General features: G+C 41.5%; 1 protein-coding gene and 1 long non-coding RNA gene across 5 annotated transcripts in view; one reads left to right on the forward strand and one right to left on the reverse strand.

Annotated features, from left to right (window-relative positions):
• Nucleotides 1-657: 657 nt before the first annotated feature.
• Nucleotides 658-18,048, reverse strand: part of ttll7 (tubulin tyrosine ligase-like family, member 7) — a 105,356-nt gene continuing 87,965 nt past the window's right edge. Inside the window, exons 19-23 of one of the 4 annotated variants that reach the window (XM_084723342.1) lie at nt 15,886-16,046; nt 11,138-11,311; nt 8,519-8,622; nt 3,235-3,310; nt 658-1,674 (exon numbers count right to left, since the gene is read on the reverse strand). In XM_084723342.1, coding sequence (XP_084579468.1) covers nt 1,554-1,674; nt 3,235-3,310; nt 8,519-8,622; nt 11,138-11,311; nt 15,886-16,046 — 636 coding nt within the window. In that variant the 3' untranslated portion in view covers nt 658-1,553. Of the gene's footprint in view, nt 1,675-3,205; nt 3,311-8,518; nt 8,623-11,137; nt 11,312-15,885; nt 16,047-18,048 lie in introns of all 4 variants that reach the window. The other 3 variants (XM_084723338.1, XM_084723340.1, XM_084723339.1) reach the window with 3 other exon arrangements.
• Nucleotides 11,192-14,166, forward strand: LOC146324078 (uncharacterized). The gene is made up of 3 exons (XR_014771214.1): nt 11,192-11,330; nt 12,149-12,282; nt 13,581-14,166. It is a non-coding gene; the product is annotated as an uncharacterized LOC146324078 (long non-coding RNA).

An 18,048-nucleotide genomic window follows, 5' to 3' on the forward strand; every position in this document is an offset into this window, starting at 1 on the left:
GAGTTCAGTTTGAGCAGATTTAGCACAGTCAGAATTAATGTTATAAAATGCTGTGAACTGCACTGTAGTGTACAGTCAGACTACCATCTTTAAAGGTCTAGTATCATCATCTCATGGGGAACTACACGGAGCTGAGTAAACTACTGAACATATAACACTGCATTTCTCCCTATCAACATTTAATACTGTATTTAACTGAGGTCCTACAGTAGACATATTAACCTTAAATAAAACCTGAACTGAACACATGACGTAGACGTGCTTATTATTGGCACATCCATGATATCCCTGGCACTGGGGAAAAGGCTGCAGCTGCTCGTCCCAGGAAAATCTCCGCTGTTACTGCAGTACATTAGAGCTGATGAGCCGAGTCATTCAAACGCGCTGCACAATCTGTAAGCGATGCAACACATCCTTATTATCCTGAACACATCAAGACGACAGATCTACAAGTGAAGTGTCTTCTTCTGGGTGCAGCCGACACAAAGACACAATAATTAATGACAACACAAACTTCAAGTATATTCCAAACGCAGCTCCTCTGTCTAACCTCTACATCTGGGTGAGGGGCTAAAATCTAAGCATGCAAACACTACTTTTAATGTGCACCCAATTTCTCTTCCTGTGACAAACTGCAAAGTGCATATTACTGAGCTCTCTGAGACTTATGTTTGGCTCTTTTTACGATGTGGCATCAAAGTCAGCTCGTTGTCTACGAGGCAAAGAGGCTTGGCTTTTTACTACATTGACATTCTAAACATCGTGTTGCTTATTAATAGTGCTGCACTTAATATCACACAGGTAAAACATGAAGCATTAGCATTCAAAAGTTAAACATGTTGAGTTCTCTGGGCACCACCGCTCGTCTGTAAAAACTAGAACATAAAGTGACTGTTAAAACATTTATAATAAACATAAAGCTTCTGATATAAGTTATGAAATAAATTAAATTCAGAAATAAAATTACAGCCAGCAAAAATAAGCTTTTTGTTGTTTTTTTTTTTTTACATCCACTTTCTCAAACAATGGATAGCTTTGTTGATATAATTCCATATCTGCATTCTGCGTCAGCATTCACTGCATTCATGGAATACCTTACAAAATAAGTAAGTACATAAATAAATAATCCTTGCATTGTTAAGTATTTGTTATTCCTTTCTTTTACAGTACCATGACTTGTAACTGTACAGTGAGTAGGTATAATACAGCAATTACAATGAGAAAAGAAGGGTAAACCCATTGTCTGGTGTTACTGGGGGTAAAGGTGGAGGTCGAGTGTACTGGTGGTCCGCTGGTTGAGGCAGGCAGGTCCAAACTAATCTAAACAAGGTCCTTTAGCAAACCCAAATCACCCGGCCTGTCTTTGTTGGTCTTCCACGAGGGGATTTGGCTGAGGCTGAGGCTCCATCCGGCGTCCAGAGCTGCCCCCCCCAAAGTCAGATCCATACCGGACTTGCTGAGATCGGAGTTTTGGCTGGGTGAGATTCAGAAGGGAGGGGAAGGTGTCGAGGTCAAAAGGCGAGGTGTCAGAAGCCAGGGTTGCCACGGTGACCTCAGAAGTGGCCCATCCTGGCGGCGAAAAGGCTGCGTGAGCGCGGCACGGCCGAGGAGATGCGGCCAAAGCTGGACGAAGGCCACTTCATGATGAACTGGGAGGTCACTGGCAGCAGATACCTGGACAGACGGACAAGAGCGAGGGACGGAGGGATTAGGGGGAGAGGATGAACATAATGAGAGGATTAGATATGCAAAGGTCACAATTTAGAGGTCAGGGCGGCATTAGTGCTCAGCACTGAGACCACATATTGCCCACTTTTCATATATTGACTCTACCATTTATGGCCGTCTCCATTTGCACATTTCAACTTTAATAAAGGACTGGTTATTGCAAGATATTATGACATCACCCTCTCCTTAAAAAATGAGAAAAAGAAAAAGAAAAAGGCTGTGGCTTTAATCATGAAATTCATGGTTTGCAGTATTTTGTGTAAGGCTGCAACTAATGGTTCTTTTTTTATTTTCAATTAATATGCAGATTTTAAATTAATCACTTTACTTACAAAATGCCAGGAAATAAGAAAAGAAGAAATATTTGTTCCCCACAGAGGAAGGTGACATCTTCACGTCTTGTTTTGTCTAACTAACAGTCCAAAACCCAAATATATTCAAAAATTACAAAAAATGCCAAGGCACTCTCTTTTAAAACAATTAAATTGCCTTCATTGTCCCATCATGGTCACGTTAGGCCTTTAAACAAAAAAATTAATATTTGGCATAAAGCCTTTGTTAGGGAGTCTAACAAACAAACAGAACATCCTCGTTTGAGTCTCTGACAAAGGCAATTTAATTGTTTTTTTAAAAGAAAAGAGTGCCATGGAGTTTTTTTTTTGTGATGTTTGTGTACACGTGTCCTTATCCAAAAAAAGACCTCAAACCCACTCAATTTGAGTCCAGGAAGCACTACTACTCAAAAGTAAAGTGATTTTATAAAAAATGATTCATTTTCTGTCAGTTGACTAATTGATTATTCTTTGCAGCTTTAAGTTTGCATAATGTAGCAAATCTAAAATGCCATATACATAAGAAAATGAGAGAAAAGCAAGAAAAAGTCTGTGTCTTAAAATCCATATGATCTTGGATATTTTGTGTAGGGCTGCAACTAATGAATATTTTCATTCTTGATTAATATGCAGTTTTTCCCTGATTAATCAATTAATCACTTTGTCTTTAAAATGCCAGGAAATAGTAAAATTATATTTGTTACAATTCCCAACAGACAAAGATGACAACTTCAAATATCTTGTTTTGTCTGACTGAACAGTCCAAAACTCAAATATATTCAGTTTTCTATCAATAAAGATGAAGAAAAATATCAAATTCTTGTATTTGAGGAGCTGGAAACAGCAAATGTTTGGTGTTTTTGCTCAAAAAATGACTAAAGTGATTATTTGATTACAAAAGAAAACAAACCTTCTGTTGACTGACTAATTGATTAATTGTTGCAGCTACAGATGTGTGTGATGTGCCTAAGCTTAAATGTCATATACACAGTGCCATCAGTTTACAGTCGTGTAATTAGGTTATGTGCTGCAGTTATGTATCGGCTCAAAGAGTAATAAATTCTGGGACTTATAATGTCAGAGGCAGACCTTAAGTTTCAACTTTGACCTTTAAATTTTTGGTATCATGAACGTGAAGTCCTCACCTATCATTCCGAGGCATAGACGTCAGAACCTTTCTAAGACTTTTCTATGACACCTTCCACCGAGACAGAGCAGTGAGGCAGCTCCTGCTAACAGCGTTCCAGTACCTGAGAATGAGACCAGCGTCAGGTTGAGATAAGAGTTAGGAGGGGCTGAACCCTGCTCCCATCTTCCTTAGTTACTGGAAATGAGTAAGATATGGTTGTCAGAGCAATGTCAGATGAGATGATCAAATCCTGGACAAGGTTAACTGAAGGTTATGCAAATGTTGGGGGTGGGATACTGTTCAGAAAACATGAGACAGGGGAAGTTTGAATTCTTCCAGACTGATCAGTTGGAAGAATGACTTACATTTATGGGCTTTCACGGCACACTTGTCATATCGTGATATTGTACATTACGTGACCTTCTTGCCACGTCTGCAGCAAGGATCTTTAGCTAATAAAAAATACATCTAATACTCGTTTAGTTAAACGAGTACAATGGTCAAAAGAAATAGTCCCTGTGGAAGTGTTTAAGATGTGACAATCTAATCAAAAGAGAGCCACTGGGGCTGAGGATTACAGAGTGAGGAAATAATATCTTCTTTTAAGCCGGTGCAGAGATAGCATACTTTTTTTTTCTCTGACAGCTCTCTCTCCTTGTGAAATAGCTCTTGGACAAATTAGCAGAGCGGCTTCTTCTAAAGTCGACCGGAAAAGAAGAAGAAGAAAAAAAAAAAAAAAGGCGCATGTCGCTGAGGGCGTCCGCTTCAACACAGCCCCAGACCCAGGAGAGTTACGAGGGATTCAAATTAACTTCATTTAGTCTGACGAGAGTGTCCTTGAAACAGCTTCAAGTGGGCCGTAGGTATCCCTCCAGCACATCTTCTTCGGACTTGGTGAGGGCTCAGTCCGGCACTTCTCCTTAAATGCAAACCCCAGAGAACAGAAGGGCAGGATCTGGTTTGCTTTAAACCGCTCAAAGTGCAGTCCTCAAAGTGATTTACTAGATTTCATACCATGATTCTGTGTCACCCTTGGATTCATCTCTTGTGTTTCAGCAACTTATTCCATCACCTTCCTCTATAAGATTCACTATACGTCCATTGGTATTCTGCTCATGGATGTGTGGTGCGATTTCTCCTTTCTCTCCTCCATTTCCATAAGGTTTTCACTGAAAAACTCCAAGCCCAGGCATGGAAATGGCAGAAAAAAAGGAAAGAAAATCAAATATTGAACATTCATTGGGGGCCGAGTGTGTGTTCTTCAGAGATCCTCTGCTATTCACTTTGAGAATATTCTGCTCATAGAAAGAATCACGGTGGTGGTAGTGGCAAGGGGCGGGGTACGGGGGGCTCCTCACGTCCAAGCGGCCGCTGTCTCTGCAGGCTATATTTAATTGGACCCTCATTCGGCATCTTCCAGGTTCGTCCTCCTTTTGATCATGAAGAAGGTCTTGGCAACAGCATGCATGCTTGAAAGCCAGGGGGAGGCTCGTTCATGCACTTGTGCTTTGCTTCAATCCATCAGTTGACGGGGAGACAGAAAGATACTCTCCCACTCTGTTCCTTACATGCAAAGCTACAATCTACCACTGTTCCTGCTGACAGGCCTTCCACGCTAATCTTAAGTCCTCCATCGAGATGCAACTGCCACTGCGAATTAAGCGGAGGCCCGACAAGACGAAACGCCATGACTAAGGATGGAGGGGAAGACTGCCGCGATAGCTGACGCAATCCTAAACCAAGAGGTACAAAGAGGCTTGAAGGTTATCTGCAGCCCACATTCGGCTCAACACCCCAATTAACCCTAATTACTGCCACACTTTTCAGACAGATGAAAGTTAATAGAATCTGAAACTTTTGTCATCATGGGAAAATTGTCTTTGGGTAGTGACAGTAATTCCAGGCTTAACAAGAAAGTCATTAGTGAAGCTATTTGGCTACTTCCTCTCATCTGCCCACACAGACTGAAGGACTTTTCTAAGACCCCTGAGGTTGTTGACACACCTGATCAGGCCACTCCACACAGGAAGGATGCTTGAACAAGAGCGGGCAGGTGTGGTCAACAATGGAGGCCCCGAAGACCCCGTCTAACAGACCCACTTTGACGTGTGCCAAAGGCAACCAAGGGCTCTGTGAGTGTATGTGTTATGTATCTGTGTGTGCATGCACAAGAGACAGTGTGGAGCCAAATCTGCCTGCATATATGATCTTCGATTTCAATGCGTGAAGTAGCTGAAGTAGTCAGAATGTGGATGTCTGCCAGACTGGGCTTCCAGACAGTCATTTTGCGTTTGATTACATACTGAACTGCAAAAGCTGAATGGAAATGTCCCAGCTGGAGCATTAGGATAGTTCACATTTAAAACAACTCATATAACAGGAATCAATTCTTGACCCACTATTTCTCTGGTGTTGACTTGATAAAATGAACCCAATTATTTTTTACTTGTAAATTATTTATTTACAAGTTTGCAGTAGAGGATAGGTTCACATTTTTCTTCTCAAAATGTTACTCACAATTCCATTATGTGTTAGGGCTGGGCGACTGGACAGATATATAATGGCTACTGCCCACTCACTTACGTAGTGACTTTGAGGGAGTTTAATAAGTGATCCAGTGAAAAACATGGTGTCTTCACTCAGAAACTATTTTTACAGAGGAATAGCATAGACTGAGATTTAAATGTTTTTGCTGAACATCATGATGTTGCAGTGAAGTTGACCTCTGACTGTTTGGATATAAAACATCATCACATCATCATTTTAACCCATTACACATTTGTGTGGAATTTTGTCAGAATTAGCATACGAATTCTTGAACTATGGCCAAAAACACGTTCTGTGAGTTCAAAGTGATTTTGACCTTTGACCTCAGTTCATCCTCTTGTCCACGTGGATGTTTGTGCTTCAACAAAATTCTGTCAAGGTGTTCTAGAGATTTTACATTCACAAGAAAGGGAGGGACTTTAGGTCACTGTAACCTTAACCTTTGACTTTTAGTCACCAAAATCTAATTATTCACCCTTGAGTCTAAGCGGATGTTTGTGACAAGTTTGAAGAAATTCTCTCAAGGCGTTCTTGAGATATTGCATTCACATGAACCGGGTGGACAGAAAAATCCAAAATTTTAATACCAGGCAGAGGCATAAATAGATGTAAGAATATTTTCTTTCTTGACATTGTGTGAGTTTGTTTTGTTTACTTATTTTAGACCAAAAAAAAGCGAAGAGAGCTTGTGGAACATAGCAAACTTGTCACTTGCACATATCTTCCAGCTGAAACTACACACACCTGTGTGAATATATATGCAGTCTCTGGTTGCTGGGTTGACAGTGGCTGGGAGGGAAATTTTAACATATTGCCCGGATATGAACATTGAAGGTTACTGGTTGTAGTAATTATTACTCTGTTATTACTATTCTAATGGACAAGATGGAAGACAAAATCCACAATCCTCTCTCCATGCAAAAATGCATTACAATGCATTATATGGCGTCTGCAGTCTGAGACAGGCAAATCAAGCTGATGTCTTCCAAAGCTCGTCTTTTAGTGTGAAATTCCCTCTTTGTGTTTCCCTAGACAATAGGAAGAGACAGAATAAGAATTCTTTTTTTTAGGGAACAAAGACTGGATTTTGTCCCTCATCTCTTACCCTAGAAGTGTTAGGAAAGGATGTCCTCAAAGCCAGTGTGGACAACCAGAAAACTGTTTGAATGTAAAGTATTTTTTCAAAACAGACATAAAAAATGTGAACCTATCCTTCAGATTAACTTGTCAGTTGGATGTGGACACAGCTCGAGAGAAATAGTTTGAGGTTAGCTGAGTGTGAGACACTGAGAAGGGACGGATGATCGTTGCATAACAGTCGCATGACATGTGCATGCACACGCGCACACACGCTCTCATTCACACACACAGTTTACCATCTCTTATAAAGCTTATGCATCAATGAGAAAATAATCCTAATTGCTTCTTAGCTATCTGAAGGGGAGGCGGGTTGCGACTGTTCCCTGCATGCCTGATGGAAAGATGTGAACCGATTGTGTTGTGAAACTGCAAACCACACAATGCAAAGCTGAGCCATTTTCTGTCTTCTTGAGACAAGAAGAGAGCAGTGCTTGGATTGATCACGGCACTGATGCGGTGCAGGTGAGGCAGGCGCTCAGCTCCCACTAAGGCCACTTGTACTGAAAATGCACTCGGGGTAAGATGCTCTTGAGAAAAGCATTGAGTGAAAGGCGTAGTTTAGCATGTAGCAGCAGTGTGATTGGCTGGTGATGTACAGCAAGCTGGTTGCAAATGGTTGCAGTGTTGACAAACAGTTTTCCAAACAGTCTGAATATGCTGCCTTCTCCCATTTTCTTCCTTTACAATAATTTTGTTCATACAATCACAATTCTACACTATTCTACATTCTGTAAAACATAAATAAAAACAGAAAGCAATGATTTGTAAATAATTTTCGACTTGTATTCAATTGAATACAGTGCAAAGTAAATATACACTCTGAATTCTGAATTTGATGTCTGCAACGTGTTTTTAAAAATGTAGCTTTTGGAGCAACATATGCTGCCATCCAGACAATATCTTGTCCAGAAATGTCCCTGTTTATTTCAGCAAGACAACACAAGACATTCTACATGTGTTACTTCAGTCTGGCTTCATAGTAAAAGAGCTTGAGTACCACTGAAAACTTGTGGTGCATTATCAAGCAAAAAATATGGCAACAGAGACCCCAGACTGTTTAGCACCTGAAGTTGTGTATAAAGCAAGAATGAAAAAGAATTTCACTTTGAAAACTTCAACAATTAGTGTCCTCAGTTCCAAAATGCTTACTTAGTGTTGTTAAAAGAAAATGTGATGTAACACAGTGGTGAACATGTCCCTGACCCAAATGTTGTGTAACATGTTGCAGGAATCAAATTCAGAATGAGTGTATATTTACAAAAAACAAAAAAGTTAATCAGTTTGAACAAATATTTTGTCTTTGTATTGTATTTAGTCAAATATATGTCAAATATTTTTGCAAATCATTGCAGTCTGTTTTCATTTATGATTTACACAATGTCAAAAAAGTTTTTGGCCAAGCATAATCAGATAATTTGAAATATATTGAATTCTCATGCTGCATTAGTCAATCCAAACATCACTTAATTAACTATTAGTGAGGGACAGGAGAGGAGACCATGCCAGACTGTTGGTTGTGCAGCCTAAGCAACCATCACTGGGCAGGTGGAACCAAGCCTTAGTTACAGCTGTGAGAAAGCAGGGAACAGGGACGGTGCTGGAAGATGGGGGAGGGTTTAGCAGAACTAAACCGAGCAGAGACCTGCGTCGAGGGGCGAAGAGACGGAGGAAGAGGAAGAAGAAGCGGCAGCGACAGCAGCAGGGGTGGAGCCATGGGTAGAGGCTGGTCCAGCAGCAAATGGTAAGCTTTTTTACACAGACATATATAGACACAGAAGAAATAAGGAGAGACACACCAATGCATGCTTAAATGGACTCTCAAGGATACCTACTGCAGAAATAGGGATACACTAGTGTGTCATTTTGTGCATGCTCGAATTATTAAATCCAATTACAGTTATATCTTTGAATCCTCACATAGTTCAGTGATATATTTATATTCCTGAGTCAAGAGTAAAGACAAAACTATCAATAGCAACAAGTCCAAACATAAGTGGCTCTACAACTGTACACAAACCCTACATACTTTTTTCAACAGCTGAGGTTTTTATACTGTAGGCGCAAAGTGATAGCCTGTTAAAATATGCGCAAGAGTTATGAATCATGTAAAGCGAGGCCCCGGGAAAAAAGGAGCTCTCTCTCTCGTAAGGTCATTTGCTGCACAGGCTCATCTGGGCTCTAATTGAATTAAGCAGGCCTCGGGGGGCCCCGGGCTAACCTGAGCACTAATCTGTGGGCCATTATTTCCTGTTAACAGCACACTCCTCCTCTCCCTCTCCCTCTACCCCCACCCTCCCCCCTCCCTCACTGTCTGCCAGCCCAAAGCATATGTGCTTTTTAAAAGTTCGCTCACTCCAAACCTGAGCTGCTGTCTCCTGCGGGGATCAACCTTAAAAATAGAATGAGGCTGATTTTTTTTATTTGTTTGTTTTATCTGAGTTGTGTGATGAAGATGATGGCTCTAAGGCTCAATGGAGGAGAGAGGGGAAATGTTCCTTAGAGAGGTTTAATGATGATAGCTGTTGAAATTTTCAAATCAAAGTTGTCTTGTCTTTAAGTCAAAGCGTGTTATTAGTTCTTTTTTCTAAAGGGAGTTTTAGCTAAGTTCATAAGTAGGCTGTGGTTCATACTGCTTAAAAAACTCAGCTTTAACCCATTTCCATCTGGACCTAAAGGAAAAAGACACCAAAATAAATATTTTGAACGCCAAGGATCTCTCCTGTTAATGTTAACTCAGGTTCGGTATCCTGGTGGGCTTATTTTCCTTCTCCTGATATGTAATGCATGTTGTGTTTTGATACTGTTATGACCATATGTATTACATAATGCACTAGTTTAAAGAAGCCATGTGTAAAATATGGCCACCTGTCAAACATAACCAAATAGAAGGCAGTATATCACCAGAGTAACACCAGTAAGCCTGAGCAAAGTTGTTAGGCTCAGTATCTTTTGATGGGGACCCAGCGTGGGCCAGCGATACACTGATGGTAACATTAAGGTCGGTCCCTATGGTTTTTTGTGACAACATAATAATGGCTGGAATCATGAAATTGAGAATTTAAAAAAGTCATAATAGATGTCATAGGGCCTACATTAAGCTGATGCTAAAAGCTGACTGTAAAATATTACTACATAATGTGTTATTGCAAATAAGTAATTTATTCAACACGCACTTTAAAAAATCAACAGCTAGAGACAATGTATAATATTGGATTTCTGTGTTTTTCACATCAACAAAAAATGAATTGCTACTTTCTTGACTTGTAAAATTTGAACCAAATCTATCGCTGGTGAGCTTTCCAACCACTATATCTACTTTCCCAACCAAGCTGCACCACCGTAACTGCTTTTTACAAAAGCATCTTAAAATTATATCCCCTGAAAATAAAATTCCCTGATGCTTTGGCCCAATTACTGCCCAGCTTGCAGTACACAGGGGGAAACCCTGTCTAAGTAACTATGCTCTTTACTGTAACTGTCTTTGGCTAGCCCACTAGCTGCTGTTAGCTCAGTTAGACCTCTAGCTAAAAGGCCTGCTATGACTTGAATCTTACCAACAGAGTATTTACAGAACAGAACCAAGCTCCAGCCACTGGACCAGGACCAGAGGCATGTATAGTTTATTAAAGACAATAAGTGAAAGAATATTTCCTATCTTGATATTTTGAGATTTATTTTGTTGATCATTTATACTAAAATAAGCTAAGAGAGCTTGTGAATGTTGCAAATTCATTGCTCAAATACATCTCCCAGCAGAATCTACAGGGGCATAAAGTGGTATTAATAGACAGGATGGGCTGAGGCTAACTGGTATCATGCTAACCTCACTAGATATTTCTGCAGCACAATACATAGATGTCTTTGACATTTGATGTCTTTTAAATTTCTGGCCATATCTTACACATTGCAACTTGAATGTGTAAAGTTGGACAAGTGTTATAACTATCTATTTATGGTTTTCTGTGACATTTGCTGTACAAACTCTCCCTCACTGTCCTGGGCTTCCTTTAACAACAGTTTACCTTTGCTTTCAAGGCATTTAGTTAATGCTCTTCCCAGAGCAAGAGCTCACCATCTCGCGCAAGAACACCGAGCACTGTTGAGACCTACCAGTAGACTCTTGACTCCCATCATATCCTTGAATCTTATCCAGCCACCATACGGCATAATGAACTATCTATTGCAGCAGGAATGCTATAAGAATCTTTCAAAAACAAAGAGCTCAGTGGGAAGACATCAAAGGGTCGGGTATCCTTCTCACCTGGTGTCATCCCATTCGGGGCTGAGTCCGGTCAAAGAGCCGCGGGACTCTGAGACGAACTTGTAGACGACCAACAGGCAGTCTCGACACAGCTGAACCAGCCGGCGGCAGCACTGCAGCTCCTGGGGTGACACTACCTCGCTGCTCTTACTGAAGATGGTCTCCCACGATGATCTGGAGAGCAAATGAGACGGTACATGCGCGCGCACACACACAAACACACAGAATTGGCAGTTATAGATTAGAATCACCATGAAGTCATCCATATACACATACACACATACTATACAGTACATGTACATATTATAGATTAAGGTAGATACATTTATAGACATAGAAGTATGTTTTCTAATGCGCTGAGGTGGGAAGTAACTCAGTACAAATGCTTCATACTGTACTTCAGTGTTTATATTCTGACAACTTTTTAATTTTACTCCCTACATTTCATCACAAATATCTACGCTTTCTACTCCTTACATTTTCAAAACAGGCTTGTTAAAAAAAAAAAAAAACGTAAAAGACATGAGGTTCAGTTAGGTTTACACAGTAACAGACAGTTGAACAGTAGACGGTACAGTAGACAGTAGTACTTTGAACTTGTTGAACTATTTTTGACAGATGTCACGTCAGAGCAGATCAAACACAGAAAAACCATACAGAATCCAGTCAGTTTTCAAAATAAAAGACCCAGTGCAGACTCACGATCACAAAAACAAACAAAAAAAGAAATTGTTTAACTAGGTAGCCTACTTATCAATGGAAGAAGCACAAAGAGCAAAGAAAAAGCACAAAATCAATATAATCTGTGCAAGTCAACATTTTTAGGTGAGCAAAATACTCTGCTGCTGAATGCTGCTGGTGGGACATGCAGCTGTGTGTAGGATGGTTTAAAACCGTGGCATAGATTTGCCGTGCCCAGTCGAATCAACGGCTAAAGAATGTGTACTTTTGCCACCTCCGCTAATGTGTGGCCTTTACTGTACATTTACATACACACCCTCTCACACACAGACAGGCAGGAAGACGGACAGACGCACAGAGAGGAAGGATGAAACAAATCCAAGTACAGTTAACCCCCTTTACAACCCCGGACATGCCCCTGACTGTGAGAGAGCTTCAACAACTGAGACACACAACTCCAGGGGGTACGTTTGATGTCTTCCCCCTTTCACTCCTTGGGAGGTGGGGGGGTGGGGGGTGGTGCTTCCCCTGAAAGGGTTCAAAACTGTGTGTGTTTCCATTCTCTTCCTCTAAGTCGTTTTCAAAGCCTGTTGAATTCATCACCCACAATAGCTGCTAGGCCGTTTGATTGTTGTTAAGTCCCTTAGATAAAATATCAAACAAGAGGCAGAGAGGAGTAGAGGGGGCGAGGGGAGGGGAGCCTGGGTTTGGAGTGTGCTTTTCGAGGTGCACTGCTTCTCTGTAGCTGCGTGACATCGGGGCCCCCTGTAGGGTTCATCCATGTTTGGAGCCATGGCCTGTTATAGGGAGGGGCTGTGCGATAGGCTAGCAAGCTAGCTGGATCATCAGGGCAGGCTGTGTTCAGACAAAGGCTGCATGGGGCACAGCGTGCTGGTGGTAGATGAGGCTAGGCTAGGCTAATCCTCCTGGGCCTTTACCTTTACAACCAGGCCTGTATCTACTATTGAGGACACTGAAGACCTCTGTATTTTTTTTAAAATACATTTCTTAAAATGTTACAGTAAAGTAGCAAATTGCTAAAGGTTTTGGAATGACAAGATTCCATCATCAGCACACATGAGTATGTTTTACCCGCAAGACTTGCATTTTAATACCTTTCATTATCATCTGTGATATAAAAACAACATATCACTGATCTCTGCTTACATCACAGTTCATTTTGTCATTTGGGCTTAATTTAGGGACTCGTTTTGTGAAGTTTACAGCCTGTCATGCTGTTGCATTGCTCTGTGCAATGCCCCAGCAAAAAAAAAAAAAAAAAAGGAGAGCTGAAACTTGTTTACCAATCACTTGTTTTACCTTCTATCACCAGTACATGTTTTCCCAAGGACTTTTTAATAAATGTAGCTGAAAAAAAGCTAATACATATATATATTAATGATTCACCTTTTTTATTGAATTGTTCTCCCTGTGCATTTTGTAAGCCATCTGTTTTATCCTGTTATGGTAATACAAGCTGTCTGACAAAAAAAAATGAATGCTCTACTGGAAGAATCTTTGAGGACTGAAGGTTACCTCCCAAATCCTCCTTGCTGCTGGGACTCATGACCTGAGTACTTCTAAAATCCTGGCTACAGCCCTGCCTACTCTCACTTTGTTCTCTACCGTTCTTTATACAATGTCTCATTTTCAGTCACTCTCTTTGCCGCTTTCTCTCTGTCACCCCTTCTCTCCTTCTGCTTATCATCCCCTTCATCTTCATCACTCCCTTCCTCACTCTCCCTCAATTACGACTGCCAAGGAAGTGCGGGAGGAGGACAATGGAGAGCTGTGGACTTCAGTTACACCCTCTGAGCCCTCTGTGTCGAGGGAAACACGACCACTGAACAACTGAACTGTAAAGAATATGGAGGGGAGGAGATTCAAGAAGGTCACACCTTTATCACAGCCCAGATGAAAAGCTACCAGCACAGCAGCTGTCTGCATGTCAGGGTTGTATGTCTGTGTGTACAAGTGTGAGTTCTGCTGCATGTGTGGCTCTGTTTGAGGGCACTAATGTGTGAAGAAATAAATGTGTGGAAACCAACTTCACGCATCTGAAGATGTCTCGCTGTGTCTGTCGTCTGTCTTTGACGGAAGCAAAATACGTGTTTATGAAAGCCGATGTGAACCGCTGATGGAAAACACTAGTTTTGTGTGTTGGTGTGTGTATGTGTGGTTGCGTGTCTTGTCTGCTGTTTGGGGGTTTCTATAGGGACATGATCAAGTGGGCTGTCACTGCAGTGACTCATCTTGTAGGAAGTCACTTTTTGCTGCATCAAAAAAGTAGAAAAAAAAAACTCGAATGAAAACTTCAAAGTATCTGATAACAAACCAAAGCAAAAGAACTAAGAAGCCTTCATTCACCTTCTTCCTGCTTCCATCCCTCCTCTCTCTTTTCCTTACTCTCACCTGTGAAAAAGCCCTGATTAACAGCCCAGATTTGTGACCTTAATTTGCACCCTGTCTCCACAGAGTAACATGTTTCTTTCATCCCCGAGAGCTTTCAGGAAAGTGCAGCCGGGTCTGCTCGGTCTGTCACTCATTCTCTGTCATTCAGCCGCTGTTGCTTCCCCAGTTATACTGAATAAAAATAGCAAATTGTCCCTGCTGTCACTGGAATTGATATATTGATGAATACTGGGCTTAAGGACATGGAGAGATGGCATAGTGCAGAGACCTCTCCATAGTTCACACACCAAAGAGTGGCATGCAGTGGCCTGCAGTGTGATTATTTGTTTGCTGATTTAGAAGAATTAGTTGAGCATCAGGGTGTTTTTTGTGATATTCTGGGCAACTTTCCAATGTCTCTTTTCTTTGCTCTTTGTTGGTTCGTTGGTCTTCAATTACAACAAATCCAGCTTGCATTATAGCAGCCTGGAAACCAGACGAAATTGCAAGCTCATGTTTTATTTGCACTGGCACATTCATCTGGCCTCCCTCCTGTTCAGACAGATTTCCTCCCGTCCTGGATCTGGTTGAGCCAAACACGACCATTTACCTAATATCGGACAGGTATGATACTATGACTGCACAGAGGTTTGAGACCTTATTGGCTGGAGAAGCGTTTTCATAAACAACCAAGGTGGCTGCCAGTGATGTGCAGCTCTTTCTGTTGAATCTGCTATTGCATCAGTATTAAACAAACTCAACACAATTTTTTCTCCAAAAGAAGAAACAGTGATACAGATGTCCAGATATATTATAGGTATGAAAGCCTCTGAACACCCACACAGGTGTTTTCAGTTATTCTGGCTGATTAAACCTCTGCTCAGGTTGAAGGTGGGCCACAGCTTTGATGGGAATTAATTAGGTCACAAACTTCATTCTTATCCACCGATAAGAATGATAAAGGTGTAATTTGTCCCACCCTAATCGGTGCAACAATTTTTGTGACTTTATGAAACCAACAATCTGACAATCACTCCCACCTAATGCTCAATGGCCAGGTGTGTGTAGGTGAGAAATAAAGCAGAGTTTGAACTTTTCTCTCAAACTATCTTTAGATACTTCTGTCACATTTGTGTTTACAACTGAGTGCAACAGCATGAATGACTTTGAGGAGAATCTGTCTGAAAGTCTGTGCCCTTATCCCTATACGATCCATCACGTCTGTCCTCTCTCTGTGATGGCTAGACACACAAGTCAGTCTCTTAACACATTGCTCAGTAGAGAGTATAATTTCCCAGCTTTTGTTGCTAAAACTGGGTGGAAACAATTAGAGAGTTTAAAAAAAAAAAAACCTGCATTGCCGAACTGATCTAAAGTCTTTAGGGCGACCCTTCATATTGGGGCTGTGACATTGTGTGCTTGCTATTGGGGAAAATGGAGGAGAGCCTTGTTTCCAGGAAGGCGTGTCCTTGAAAAAATGCTAGGGGTGCTTCAAGCAACTGCCTTTCAGTTAGAAATCCCCAAGCGATCTACAATTGTGTGGTATCACTTTCTTGAGCCTTTTTGCCCCAGCTTGGACTGTGACGTGGTCAGACAACAATAATACCAACTACTTAGTTTCAAGCATACTGCAGCCATTACTTCCTCAACCTACAGCCTTGCTCAGACTGGCCTACCCGGTGTTGGAGAAGCAGTTCCACAAGCCCTGGCCGTGGCTCCAGAGCAGCCGGTTGAAGACGCGGTTAAAGAGCCGGTACAGGTGGAGACTCTCTACGTCCGGCTCCCTCCAGAGCCGCTGCAGCGCCAAGCGCACGTTTGTACGTACGATATCCAACACCTGAGTGACAGAGAAAGTGAAAAGGAGAAAAAAAGAGAACAACACAGGTTTAAATGAAGCATGTGATAATCAAGGAAATTAATGCTGCAAGACAAAAGGTGACAGCATTTCTAATTGATATGCGCGAGGTGGCATTTGTTCCAACTGTAAGATTTCTTTCTCTTTTTTTTTTATCTTACCATAAAATTAGCAATCACAGAGGCTAATGCATTCATTCAGTAACAGAGAGCAAGCTTGCATACATGAATAAACAGACAGATCCCATACACACACAACCAAGCAACACATACAGTATATGCACAAACACGTCCAGAAAAATGTAATCAGACCAGGCACACATATAAGCAGGTTTATCTTTGCATGCATGTTAAAGCATGCACACACATACAGCCTAAGTTTAGCTGTGTGTTTGCGCGTGTGTGTGGCAGGACAAAAAGCACTGGGGCAGACAGCGAAGAGCATGGGAGAGGACTAATTGCTGCACCGACGTCAGTCTTAGAGAGAAGGTGTCAGAAGTTCCCAGGCGGTCTGAGGATACCTGCACCAGCCTTCCATCTCTCTTCTTTGTTTTCCCATCCCTCCCCACCCCACTGCCTCCTCTTCCTCCCTTTTTCTCTCTCTTTTCACCCTGCTCAGAGTGCAGCGCTGTGGCCCTTTTGACTTTGATTCCTTGCTCCTCATTACTGACGTGCCTCTCTGACTGTGTGTGTGTCTGTGTGTGTGTGTGTGTGTGTCTGTGTGTGTTTGCGATGCGATGAGGCAAGATTTCCCTACAGCAATGTGAGGCGAGCGAGACGCGCATACACACTCAGACAAACTGATAGATGAGTAAACACACACACAGATATGTTTTGGTATGGTAATCAGATGGCAGAGCGGTGGGCGCCACATTCCTGACCTCTGCCTGCTGCTCATTAGGCTGTTCCACTCCAAATAAAACATCGGCTCGCACCACCACAGCCCACAACCCAGCCGAGCACTGTTGTGCAGAAAGCGGCAGCTGAGAGATCACATCATTACTGACACGCCTACTGGATGCCATTTCACGTCTTGTCCCCTCTTTTGTTTACATCCTATTTGGTATCTCTTCCTCTCCCTGTCTGACATGAGAAGGATCTTCATGCTTGTCTTATTTTTGTTTTTTCTATTCTGATGTTTGATTGGGGGATTATTTTTCGGGTTTTAAAAGTTGTTCAAAAGCATGTGAGGAAACAGGTAGGAGTGGTGACATTTTGCTATATTCACTGGTTTTAACAATGTCGATTCAATAGAGGCTGACTGTCTAGACTGTGTGGCAGTAAGTACAAAAACAGGTCATTTATACAGGTGTGGTCCATGTTTAAGACTTTTACAATTAATACATCTAAAAATTAAGCATCATCTCTGACAACAGTGTCTGAGAACTTAACTGTTACTAATTGTTATCAAGCTAATAAAGTGTTAATAATAGTAATACAAAGCCCAGATTCTCACAGATACCTGCCAGACCTTCAAAACTCTTTTCTTTGTACAGTTAAAGACATGTTAATCTCTGCAGTTCAAGGCCACATTTCCACTAGCGTTTTCCCTAAAAGTCAAGGCAGGATTTATACTATGGCGGCCAGTGCTGTAGATGTCCCTGAGCGTGCCCCCACTGCCCCTTCAAAAACTAACTACCCACATGGCCAGTTCGGAACAGCCTGCTTTTAACTGGCCATTGAACTCTTAAAAGAAAGTTGCGTATTTCCTCATTTAAAACTACATACACTACACCAAATACAAAAACTCAAATTTCCCAGTCTCCACCACCACGCTGAACATAATTACCAGCACAAGATTTCTCCCACTCCTGCAAATATACGTGTTACATAAACATCAAGAGCTAACCCACTAGATAATATTAGCTAACAGTTACTGTTATGAGATAAGCACAAGCAGCTAAATACTGGACTGTACATAAGTAAGTAAGTATTAATGCACTTGTGTTTTAAAGTTTACTAGAATATTGCTGCATAGCAGGAAA

This window comes from Lutjanus erythropterus, chromosome 7, assembly GCF_056507025.1.
Source record: "Lutjanus erythropterus isolate fLutEry1 chromosome 7, fLutEry1.hap2, whole genome shotgun sequence".
Classification (NCBI taxonomy): domain Eukaryota; kingdom Metazoa; phylum Chordata; class Actinopteri; order Lutjaniformes; family Lutjanidae; genus Lutjanus; species Lutjanus erythropterus.